Here is a 12,930-nt window from a genome sequence, read left to right on the forward strand (position 1 = left end):
CGATTTTGATGAAATTTGGTTTAAAGGTGTAAAGCGGGATAAACTTGAATGAGTTCGCGAACCAGCACGATCAGACCATGGGAACGGGGCTTTACGGGGGGTTTTATGGGGTAAAAATTGGTTTTTCTCACTTTTGACCCTCAAAACACAAAATTTCCCGATTTCTCTTTAGACCTTTTTAAAGAGCTTAAAAAAACAAATAATTTAGTATATAAAAGTATTTTTGTTCAATTATTAGTAACGGAGAAAATTATAAAAAAATTGTAAATTTAAAATTCCCATGTTATTCTTATGGAGAATCTTGTCAAATGTTGTAGTTTGCTTGTTTATGGATATATTTTGATCAAACTTGGCAAATTTATTTATTTTGTTCTAAGCTATCAATATTTTACTCAAAAACACACTTTATTAGTTTCCTTGTAGCAGCAAACCTAGGTACTCGTTAAACCTAATGTTATTAAAATAAAACTGAAAACCAATTCAGACAAATGGAAATTCGCTTAGTCGGCAGGTTTGCTGCGGCGGGGGTATTAACTAATTAATCATTTAAATTTAATTGAAGGTTCAAAGCCCCAGAAGTGCTCTGGAGATCCTGCAGACACTCAAGTGCAGCTATATCATCCTCACCCTTCTAAAAGTGTTAAGAGAGTTTTGTCTAGCTTTTAGGCTGACTCTGTAGATAAAAAATAGTTTGGATCAGGATCCACACCAACAGGTTGAAGTTAGATGTAATCTGGTCGGTTTGGAGTGTTACTAAATATTATAAATGAATAAAAGGTATAATTTACCTGTTGTGTGGATTGATCCTTAAGTTATAAAATAACTACGGCCGTTTCGTACTGCTAAGTGAGCACATCTTCAGGTTGTAGGAACGTTAAAATACGGTCTTCTCATCTGTGGATGGAGTCGTCAGCACATTTAGGACACATAACACGAAACACATACAAAACATTTAAGTATTTACATTTCATTGGTTTCGGATGTGTTTAGTGTTATGTGTCCTAAACGTGCTGACGACTCCATCCACGGATGAGAAGACCGCATTTTAACGTTCCTACAACCTGAAGATGTGCTTGCTTAGTAGCACGAAACGGCCATAGTTATTTTATAACTTAAGGATCAATCGACGCAACAGGTAAATTAAACCTTTTATTTTTGCATTATCTTGATCCAGAGGCTAACCCATCATGAAATTATAAATAAATACATCGCGTGAGTGTGTGTTTACTGTTTACACTATATTGTGTTTGAGCCTGGGCCTATGTTTCTTTGCACATAGCTAAAACTATTGCCAATACATAGACCTAGGTGAAGGCTATTGTGAATGTAAATGGGTAATTCCTAGCGTTTTTTTTTTTTTACTTAAAGTAGGTTTTTATTCCCCTTAAAATTTGCAACCTCACAATTCTAGGTAATTTTTTGGTATGTTTATAACATATTTTTATACAGGATCAAATTTGTAGGTTAAATAGGTTGAGGGCACTTTACAGTACTTTCGCTCAATGATTCTCCAGCCTAGCCCACCCAAGGTGATGGACCCCTCCTCTCTTACCCCTTCTGATATGTTTGCAATAAAATGCTCCAATTGCAGAAAAAATTGTGTTGCGAAAAATGAATACAGTAGACAGTAGGCTAAGAGGGATCTTAGCCTGTCTGATTTGGACCAAGGCCAGTCAGCTAACGTCCCCTGACTTGTTAAATTAGGAACGTTTAATGCATAACATATGAGCCAATAATGATTATTACGTAAAAATAGTAAGACAATACACTTTGGGATGAGTAATTAAGACTGAGACGACGTCGTCGTCCTGTAATCCAGCTACTTCGAGGTCACGAATTGTGGATATTTATAGGCATGTACTGTGGATGCGATACTCCCTTGTGTGGATTAACGTCTGCACTTGTGAGTACTATAACTATCCGCAGTATTATCCTGATAATTAGACCAATTTGTAAATTACAAGGCAAAATGTGGTTAGGATTCCACTATAAACTGTAGGCCCCTTAGTCGCTATCGGCTGTATGGGCTATAAATATTTAACTTTGTATGGTCTGGTCGCCAAATGCATTAAGTATTGAGTATTGCTGTTACCACAAAACACCAGATGTCGTTTCAGTACCCACCCACTTTTTGCCAATCTAGTCCAGTTTAACCAATTAATGTACTGATAATAATGTCTGGTTAAAGAGATCTCACTTCCGTCTGGTGTAGTTGGATTAAAAGGTCTGAATATGAGATAATCTACGGTAGAATCAAAGAGAGATGATTCTCTGTTCAAAAACATAAAACTGTTATACATTATTTTCAAAGTATATTCACGGTCATTTCTGTCTTGTAAATATTTTATGTGACCCTAAAGACTATGCATGTTTTTAGTATTTACGAGTGTCATTGTGTTCAAATATGTGTGTTATTTATTGTTATTCCTATCAAATACAAATACAAGTATGTTGTAATACAATATACAGGGTGTCCACAAAAGGTTAGTACAATTTCATACATTAGCAACACTGTTACTTTTCAACACACGATGTTATAGGCTACATTTGTTTTTTTGTATCGGCTGCATGCTAAGTATAGTTTTTATCAAATTTTTTGCTGAGTTTGTTCATCCGAATAGATATTGTGACCTAAAATAGAAAATGTTGACTAGCAGAGATTTAACAGACGAGGTTGGCATTCTGGCTTCCTAGTTTTTTTCGACGCCACTCAGTGTGTTTTATCCCTATTGGGTGAATAAAGGACATTGCCTACTTGTCAAAAACATCTCAGTTGATGAACTAAGAGGGATAAGTATGAATGCCTTTCTTCAGGATTCCAAATACAGTCCAACCTCAGTATAACGAATCTGAAGGGACCGAACTGAATATTCGTTATATCAAGGATTTCGTTAAAACGAGGTTCGTTATATAGAGGTTAGGTTTGCAGGAATTTCGCTAAGTTGGGGTTCAGAACCAATGTCGGTCAATAAAGGTCGGGATTCGACCTCATTAAAATGCAATTAAAGTAGCTTAGGCTACAATACTTTATAGTACAGTGTTTACACTGTACAGTAGAACCTAAATTATCCGGCATAATAAAGGGGAGGGATCTTGAATATTGCGCAATCATGACAATGGCATTGACCTTGGTACAGGTTAAAAACTGTAAGTTTAAAATCACAGCATGATCCAACCCTCCTAAAACCTAGCCAAACACTGTATTGCGTAGTCATAAACCATGTAAAGAACAAAACAAAACAGTAGTAGAAAGTTTTGTAAGCTACTGCTCGTGATAGGCCGGTAGGCTACTTACAGTACAGTACTGATTTATCACAACAGAGGAATGTCAATAATAATCATCAACTATAGGTGTTGCTAGTTGAAACAAATCGTATTGAAAACAATAAATTATTAGATAAGTCATTAGAAAAGTGTATAATCATAGCCAACTTAAGGATAATAAAAACACTCGTAAAAGAAATGTTAAAATAACGATGTTGCTATTCTTTCTCTTTGGTTTTGTTTTTATATTCTTTCTTAGGTTTCTCTTTATCCAAAAATTGTACAATTCACCATAGTTATCCCATATCGCCCAATCACAGCTTACTAAACATTACGTCGTCATCAGTCCTCAGTGAATGAAATCGGTTCTCAGTTGCAACATAGCGCGCGCAGCGACAGCAGACAAGGATGTAAAACGGAGCAGACGAATCTTAGCGCAAGCGATGACGTGACCTTTCCATTTAATTTGATAAAGAAACAGATTTTCCCAAAACAATAATTGAGTGGGGGATTTGTTATATCGAGGGAAAGACGTAGACAATTTGTTATGCAGAGGTTAAATTCGCAATGTAGAGGTTCTGACAATGATAAATTCGTTATATTGGGGTGTCTTATTTTAGCCGAAATCACGAAAAATTCGTTAAATCAAGGTCGTTGTTGTGGTTTGTTCGTTATGTAGAGGTAAAATATACATTGTGTCTTATGGAGAGTTCTAGGGGATTAAAAAAAATTCGTTATATCAAGGAATTCGTTATATCGAGGTTCGTTATATCAAGATTAGACTGTAACACCATTTCAATTTATTTCATAGTTTTCTTCCTTAATTCATCAACTGAGATATTTTGTTTGGTAGACTATGTCCCTTATTTACCATAAGGGTAAACCCTGTCATATGGGGTGATGTCAGGAAATTAAGGAAGTTAGTTTGTTTGCCAACCTTATCTATATCTGCTAGTCAACAATTTTATTTAAGGTCACAATATCTATTCAGACAAGCGAACTTGCCAAAACAACTAACACAGGTAGCATCGTACGTCAAAAAATTACTAAATGACGTAGGTATGAAATTGTGCTAATCTTATGTGGACACCCTGTATATATGTTAATTACCATCGTTTGGTAGCCTACTGTTTTGTATACTTTTGAATTGAGTGTTGTATACAGGAATTGAGGGTTTTTCCTTTTTGAGCATTCCATACAACTTCTGTTTTATTAAATCAACAGTCTATTTTAAGTGTAGATACTCACAGACCCATCACTGATGAAGGCAGCAGCCAGTTTTGCTACTCTACTTCTGGATTTCATAAGTTTATTCAGGAACACCTTTCCTCTCTTGATCATAATTTCTTTACATTCTTCAAATGACTAAAACAAAATAAACATCACCATTTAGTTTACACTTATACAATTTTTTACGGAAAGATAGCTTTAGCCTACTTGAGTAGGTCTAAACAGACAAATGGTTCTGTGGACGAACTGTTAATAGGTCAAGATTGGTAGGCTTCGTTAATACATTTAATGTTAGCCACAGATATTGTTTTATAGGTAAAAAGGTTTTTTTTTTATAAACAACATGAAACAGACGTTAAGAAAAGGCTTTACATTATTCAAACTACAGGGATTCAGTGTGAATGAATAAATAATGAACAAAAGACACAGACTTAGCAATACTAAATTTGCAAATGATCTATACTTAACACTAATACCGAAACCCTACCTAGGCTGACGTTAACCGAAACCCCCGGTCTGTGAGACCCCATTCGAAAAATAATGGACCCCGCTTAGACACACACAAACCGAAACCCTCGGCTTCTGAGACGGCCATGTTATAAACAGACAACCTCTCAATGTCACGGCACCCATGCAAAATGAACAAACAATATATCAATAGGTAGGGGAGGAAAAGGGGGGAAGGTATTAGGGGAATGGAATCTCCCAAGTAAACAGTGTTGCCAACATGCATTTTTGAAAATTCCCATGGGCCTGTCAGACCGGGGTTTCGGTATTAGTGTTAAGCAGTGTTTGGTTAAAAATCAATTTTTTTCAATTTCATTTTTATTTTTTTAGGTATTTTATTATAAAATAAAATACACGATTGTAAAATGATTCTGAAACATAATGTGGGACTTAAGGGGATTGTAGGTGGTAGTTTTGACATAGAGTTCTCTTGTGCCCTATCAGCCATAAGGATGGTATTTAAGAAATATTACAATACAGACAGTAGTCTATACTTGACTATTTAGACAATCTTAAACCAACAAATAAATAGAATACAGTAGAGTCCCGCAAACTCGGCACTCGATAACCCGGCAGTCTGGATAACTCGGCCATTACCTGGCTCAGAAAATTAGTGATTTTTTGAGTCCGAGTTAAACATGGACTCAAGCCAGCTCAAGTCAAATCATTCTCAGCTCGTACAAATGATTTGTTTTACTATATCTGATGACTTATTACTAACTTGTAATATAAATATAAATAAAAGAGGTAGTTAATTAGCTTAAAAATTGTATTGTTCTTATTTTTAACCCTAGTTCCCGATAACCCGGCATTTCACAAACTCGGCACCCTTCCAGTCCACATTACGCCGAGTTTGCAGGACTCTACTGTATCAAGAATCGACTATGTTTATGTATATATGGATTAATTCGACATTGACCTGCTTTACATATACCCTCAAAGACGAATTGGTACACCATTTATACTGGTTTCTCCTAGATCAGCATTTTATGTGCACCACACATTGGGTAGCACAGCAGCAGTATTCGACACATCTTTAGTTTTTTAACGTTTTGTTGGGCAGCTGTCTGGTGTTAAGCCTTTCGCTTAGGGAAATAGGCCTTGTGATTGATGCACTTCTCGCCCAAAAGAAATGTATTTGGATAATAACCAATTCCGATCGAATAAAGATTGCTGCAGACCAATTTTATTCCAGAAAAGATTTTAACTGTTGTAAATATCTACATCCTTCACATAAATAAAAATCTCAACAGTTTAACTCTCAATAGAAACATGATACTACGATAATACTATAAATTGGTGTGAAACATCTGCATCCATGCGATCTGATTCGTTGAGGTATAGAAACTGGTTTCGACTTTCGAGTCACATGCCAGCCATCCTCAGGCCAGTACTAAGATGTCTTCTTGCTTCATTTAAAGGTCTTCAATTGATAATAAATAAGACGTGCACACATACACAGACATAAAACGAAAACATTTAGATAGGTAACAAAAACAAAATATAATACTGGTACAGTTCTTTATTTTAAGATTATTGTTGGTGATGTCCTCAGGCGAAAAATAAAGCTTAACTAACACATTGTAACTAACTATACACAAAACCCAACCTAAGTTGGAATAAGCTGTGGAGAGTAGCAGTCAAGTATATGCACTCCAACATAGCATATAGGTACTATAAACTCAATGTGAAAAGTTGTGTAATGTATTTTACCATGATGATGGAAATTTCCGCAATAAACCTTAAAACAATACTGGAACGGTGCAGGACACTTGATCGGGCGGAACATGTGTCTAGGCAAGCAAGAAGACATCTTAGTACTGGCCTGAGGATGACTCGTAAGTGAGTCAAAACTAGTAGCCATACTGCAACGCATCAGATCGCATAGGTGCAGATATTTTACAACAATTTATAGAATTATGAGTAAGTTTGGGGCTTGTGAGAATGAACAGCTTTTCAAGTACAATATAGGCTAGGCCTAGTCTATTTCATTTTTAATCTCTTTTTCCTCTTCCAATAAAAACAAAGCAAATACCGTTGTTACTTGCTACAGGACAAAAAAATCATGTTCTAGGAAAATAGGTCTAGCAATAAAAACCTGATAGATTTTATACGGCAAATGCTCAACTGTTATATTATCCACAGAATTCATTGTTGTTTAGTTAAAAATACCATTTTAAGGTTAGTTACCATGGATGATCAGTGGTAAGTGCATCATCGTTCTATCCTGATTGGAACAGTTTTCAAAAATAATGAGTCCGTTTTTGTTACGCAACGACAGTTTTGTGCTCACTTCAACATTGGTCGTCATGGCGCCTTTCCTTGGCGAAATAAGATTTTTTAAAGTGGGTATTAACTTCCGGAATATGGCTTCTGGTCTCAAAACAAAGCCAAGTGGGAGGCCTCGTACAGTTAGAACGCAGGAAGTTATTGAAAATGTTCGCGCTAGGCCTAGTGTACTGCATAGTCCTAATCTTTCAGCACCTAAACAGTATGTTGCACAGACCCTACATCACGTGACTTTTGGCTATGGGCCTTTCTAGAAAGTAAAGTTTTTTTGTCGAAGCCCCACAATATAGCTGAACTTCAGCAGTGCATAAGACACAAGGTCACTGCTATCTCCCAATCAATGTTACGAAAAATAACAGCAAGTTTACAGAAAAGATGGGCAGCCTATGTAAACATAAATGGACATCACTTGAGAGACACCACCCATGCCCATCATAAATAAAATGGCTCACCCGGTACAGCCACACAGTGCTAAACCTACACTCTGAAAGCTCCACATTGTAGGCTATGCTTTTCAAAAATTGTAAAGGGACCTATGCAAATCCAGCTTTAACAGATAAATATGACAAAATAAGCTGTAATAGTAGTTAGATTACGTCATACCCCTTTGTCGAGGCCAGCTGCCAGGGTGATAAATCTTAAGAAGAGTTCTGAGCCGGAGACAACAGCGGTTGTAGGGTAATCTGTGTTTGTCATAACATCTATGACAGTCCTTAGATTCTCTCGAAGTTCAACAACTGTTTTTGCTGTAACAATTACACCAGTATTGAAATCGATTATTTGTAAACAGTGTTCACACTATTTTTTAGGAATCGATTTCCCTGACTTTCCCTGACATTCCCTGACCAAAGGTCAAAACTGTCTCTGACTCTCGACTCGCAATGTAGGCCTATACAACTTTTTAGACATTTTCTAAATATAAATTATAGCCTAGCTTTTTTAATCAGTCTCCACAATCCGTATAGGCAGGCAACGCTCTCCTTTTTTATTATTTTAAAAGATTTTACTTTAATACACAAAACTTAACAGCTTATTTATAATACATAGGCTAATACAATGAAAATTGTATTTGAAAACAGTATCTACCAACAAAAAATATTTAATGTAAATACATAATACTGTAGGCCTACTTAAAACATTTTATTTGAATACATAATTCGCTACCACATTGGTCCATTTAAACAGAAATATTAAATTGGCGCAATTCCCATTGGTAGAGTTTAGTGGTATACAGGTAAGACCAAGAGGAATTGCACAGTTTAGTTACGGGCGGGAAGGTTAGTTGCTTTGATTACTAATAACTCATAAGCTAAGTAACCACAATCAAATTTATTGAAACATGGTATTCAAAAATAAACATGGTTTGCTGAAACACTCACAGATATCAGACTTGTCTGGAACTAGCCGTTCCCATTGTATTGCCAATTGGAGGGAGAAAGACAAGTTGATTTCTAAGCTTGCCAGAAGGGGATTTTACGGGGAAATTCCCACAATCTACACCACAACACAATTGGTTCACAATTACGGGGGAACCAACTTTTACCACAATAAAGCACCCATTCCTAGCTAAATTCAGACATAAAAATACCCGTTCTTCCCGGTGTGCTGTTGCGCAGAAATTGAATGGAATGTAGGTGATGCCGGCACTCACCGGTGAGCGTGCAGCGTGGCAGATTGGAACTAGAGCACTCACCGGTGTTAAAGTAAGATATTTTACAAAGACCTTGCTCTTGAAAATGTTCTCATTATTTAAATTCATCAAAGGCGTACGGTCAAAATTTATTTCAAGCATAATTTGCTACTCTGTAGAACCAAATAAAGTTTATAGGCCTACAAAATAATCTTTAAAAAAAAATGAGAAAATATGAATCTATTATGTACACATTGTCAAAGAATTGATTCACTACGGTAGCTAATTGCTTAGCCACAAAAGAGTAGTTACAGGCGAGTTGCAGTAAACACTGTAGGCCAATCTTCAGAAGTCTAAAAATTCTTACTATCTTCAGCCAGTATATAGGCCTACTGTTTAGACTCTGTTATGTGAGGGATAACATACACCAGCTCACAACAAGGGGATTCCACCACTACCGAAACCTTCGTAACAGGCTTCACATACTCTACTGCAGGCTGTCCAAAACACAAAGATGTTTCCGGATTAGGGCTCTGAAGATGTAGCCTACAATGATCTCCCTCAAAGATTTAATGTGAACCGTCCGCTTAAAAACAGTCAAAGCCTGGCTAGTCGACCGACCATGTATTCAGTTGATTAATATTTTGATGCGTTACACCGAGTATAGGCTCAACGCCATCTTGCCTAAAACATTGTAAATAGTGTACATAGTATTTTTAGTTTTATCCTTGACACAATCCAGAAATTCTGGTCAACGACGTCACAGCAGGTATTAAGGTATTAGGCCTAAAGTATAGGTTACATCAATATAAAGACTTGACAGATTTCTTCATAAAAAACAAAAACAAACTATAACAACACTAAACTTAAAACATCAACATACTTACATTTATCATGTTTTAAATACTCTAACAAAGTCCTGATTGCAGCTATTCCAGCAGATGTTTCTTGCTCGGTTTTCATGATGTTTGAGAAAAAATCTTCAACTTCTAAAACAGAAATAGAAGATAGAATTAACACGATAAACTCAGTAATTATATTTATACCTCAGATTAAACCACTAAATTTGTAATCATTTGTCACGTCAGCTAATCTTTTTGTAAGCCTTACTTATTAAAAGAATCTCCAGGTCAGCTTGTGTTTATAGTTTTGTTATGTTAACTCAGATAATGGGAGTTGGTTGACTTGAACCCTCTATTAGTCTGTTTCTGCTTATGGAAGTGATCATGTCGGTGTTAGTATCAGGCCTAGGCCTATCTATTAGGGATGGCCCAAAACAACGGCATCTGATGTTTCACTTCAGTTTACTCCGCGCAATTGATGCGTTGTGAATCTAATGCGGGAAAGTCACTAATGTCTCACATTAGGTTAGGTTTTAGGTTAGCCTGCAAACGCTGCCTAGCGGCTGTCTGGCGCCCCCCCTCCACCTCACTTCACAACAGTCGACATCACAATTATCACAACCACTGCTTGCTAATGCTATCTAATGCTAATGCGTATAGTATTATATTATTATTTTGTTTCCCAGATGTTTGCTACATCGGTACCATGCAAAAGAATATTTTCCTAAAGCTCGGATCCTAATCAATGATAGACGCACAAGACTTAAAACAAGTAAAGTTAGGCAATTAATGTTCCTTAAAAAAATGCCTAGTTTATCTAAGGCCTAGATGTGTTTTAATGTTCCCACGTAATAATTCTAATATATGTAATGATTTATTTTCTAAAGATGGCCAAGTTATTTGGCATTAAATTTGATTTTAATTAGGACCTTTCCTCTTATTTACTTTCCACTAATCATCAGTAATATACTTCACGCATCAGATATGTATAGGTCAGAATTATTATTAAGATAGATATGAGTGAGAATTTATAACAACAGCTGCATTGACGCATTAGTCAACATTCGTGTGGTGTATAATGCCTACGACGCCACTATCCCCACTCTCAACAGCCAGGTCACAACCTAATGACAAACATCAGATGTATTCAACTGATGTGGAGAGACAACTGTTGCGTACACATCTAATCCGTGAAATCAACTAATGCGACACATCCCTACTATCTATAGTTTTAAGATTGTTCCATAATGGTTTAAGTGCCTTCGTGAATGTATGGATACACGGTAGTAAGAATAAGCGGTAAAGCAGATTAATGATCCTGATTGTACCTTGTCAGATTTAAGGTTGTTACGCCAAAAAACGTAGCTTGTAATGTCTACAGCTTGGAACTGCCAACTATAGATATTTTGGTTTACCGTACTTATTAGTATTCAACGCAGTTTTGGGACTAATCCAATGAATTTTAATTTAAAATAAGTTAAGTATTGAACTAGTCAATCCAACCACAGTATAGACTCCACTCCATATATGTTAACTAAATCTTCAATAGATATGGCATTGAACAGAGAGTTTAAAGAGTTTTGTAATAGCCTCCAACTAATACAAGGCCGTGGCGAGACAAAAGTGGCAACGCTGCAGACCCAGCCTACCGAAACAGATGTTGTACTAGATCATAATGGAGCTTCAGCGCAGTGTTTGGGTTTAGACGTCTGTTATTAACTTACTGCCTACCATGGCAATAGGCCAACTGGAATATGCCACACACCAACCGCGGCCTTGTATTAGAGGAGGCTATGGTTGGGAGCCTAGTGTTGCTATGTTAGGTTCTGATGAAGACCATATGTTTAACTAATAAATACCAGGATATGATAGACTTAGGCTAGATGGATAGACAACTGTGATTGTAAATCATGACATGTAATAATTGAAGCTGTTAAGTTGCATAGAAACAACGACTTTGGAAGAGGTTATCCCAGGTTACAAAATAAATATACTTTTAACTGAAAGAGCACCTTGGAAGTTATTTGAATCATATATCTATATAAGTACCTATAGCCTTATCGTTAATTTAATGATGTAGAAGACATCATCCTTTAACAAATAACCTCAATATGTTTGTTGACAAATAGACCTAGCCTATCTGAAGAATTTTGTTACCAACTTACGATCGGAATCCATTCCTAATGTATTTTAGGGGTAAAATCAATCAATTGGAACAATATATTCCTCGAACGATTATAGAGTACAAGTTACTTTTTGTAAACTGTTTTGAAAGAACAAAAATTATATATAACCTAACCTAAAACCGTTCAAATAAAATCTGCCGCAGGCGCAGGCTGCGCTGCAGACAGCATTTTTTTTTTAGTGGTGATGGTGAGTCAGCGGGCTAGCTGCTACGCTATCGGCATCGCCAGTTTCGCCACTAGGTGCGCTGGTGGTTGGTTTTGTGCGCTTTCGCGTTGACGTTCGCAACAGTTCGTCTAACTGCCGCTAGGTGTCTCTCAAGTTGAATTTCCAGTTTTAACCCTCCGTCGTTTAATTTATATATTTATATTATTATTATTAATTCTATAAGGTGCAATAAAAAACTGAACCTTTCCCAAACCTAATATAGATTCAAAACAAATCACGTTTTTTTCCATTTAAACCAGTGTTAGTATGCTGAAAGCACGTTTTTACTTGCAGAAACTCGCAGTGATTTTGTAGTGGCTGGTACATGACATGCTCAATTTGCATTGACCAAGTCACTCGTCATTTGGAATTAATACAAAAACCCTATTATTTAAAAAGCCGAGAGTCGTGTCTCTTACCCGTGTAGAGACAGATGATTGGCTTATAATTCTCAATCAACTAGCAGAGTTACCAACCACCACGTAGTGGCGATTTCACCCTAGAGGCGGGCTAAAATTACTCTAAATAAATTTACTTTGAGCTATCCTAAATGTACATTTTGGTGTTAAATGCTATATAACATTGTTAACATGATATAAATCTTCAATAAGGTTGTTAATTATACTTAATAAGGTTTCAATATCAATCAATATACGTAAACATATACTCGATTCTCAAAAACAACACGGAAAAAGTACAAAATGTTCATAGTCAGCTCTATGTAGGCTATAAGATAAATATCGAACCAAGAATTATTGTATTTATAATTGTATCAAC

General features: G+C 36.2%; 1 protein-coding gene across 1 annotated transcript in view; it reads right to left on the bottom strand.

Moving 5' to 3' along the window:
* Nucleotides 1-12,064, bottom strand: part of LOC128998395 (translation initiation factor eIF-2B subunit alpha-like) — a 30,169-nt gene extending 18,105 nt beyond the window's left edge. Inside the window, exons 1-4 of the mRNA XM_054424509.1 lie at nucleotides 11,928-12,064; nucleotides 9,808-9,909; nucleotides 7,894-8,036; nucleotides 4,513-4,629 (exon numbers count right to left, since the gene is read on the bottom strand). Of these exons, the coding sequence (XP_054280484.1) occupies nucleotides 4,513-4,629; nucleotides 7,894-8,036; nucleotides 9,808-9,909; nucleotides 11,928-11,940 (375 nt within the window). The 5' untranslated portion in view covers nucleotides 11,941-12,064. The remainder of the gene's footprint in view (nucleotides 1-4,512; nucleotides 4,630-7,893; nucleotides 8,037-9,807; nucleotides 9,910-11,927) is intronic.
* Nucleotides 12,065-12,930: the final 866 nt, after the last annotated feature.

This window comes from Macrosteles quadrilineatus, unplaced genomic scaffold (genome assembly GCF_028750875.1).
Source record: "Macrosteles quadrilineatus isolate MER2022 unplaced genomic scaffold, UCM_ALF_1.0 Scaffold_7__1_contigs__length_78375512, whole genome shotgun sequence".
Taxonomy (NCBI): domain Eukaryota; kingdom Metazoa; phylum Arthropoda; class Insecta; order Hemiptera; family Cicadellidae; genus Macrosteles; species Macrosteles quadrilineatus.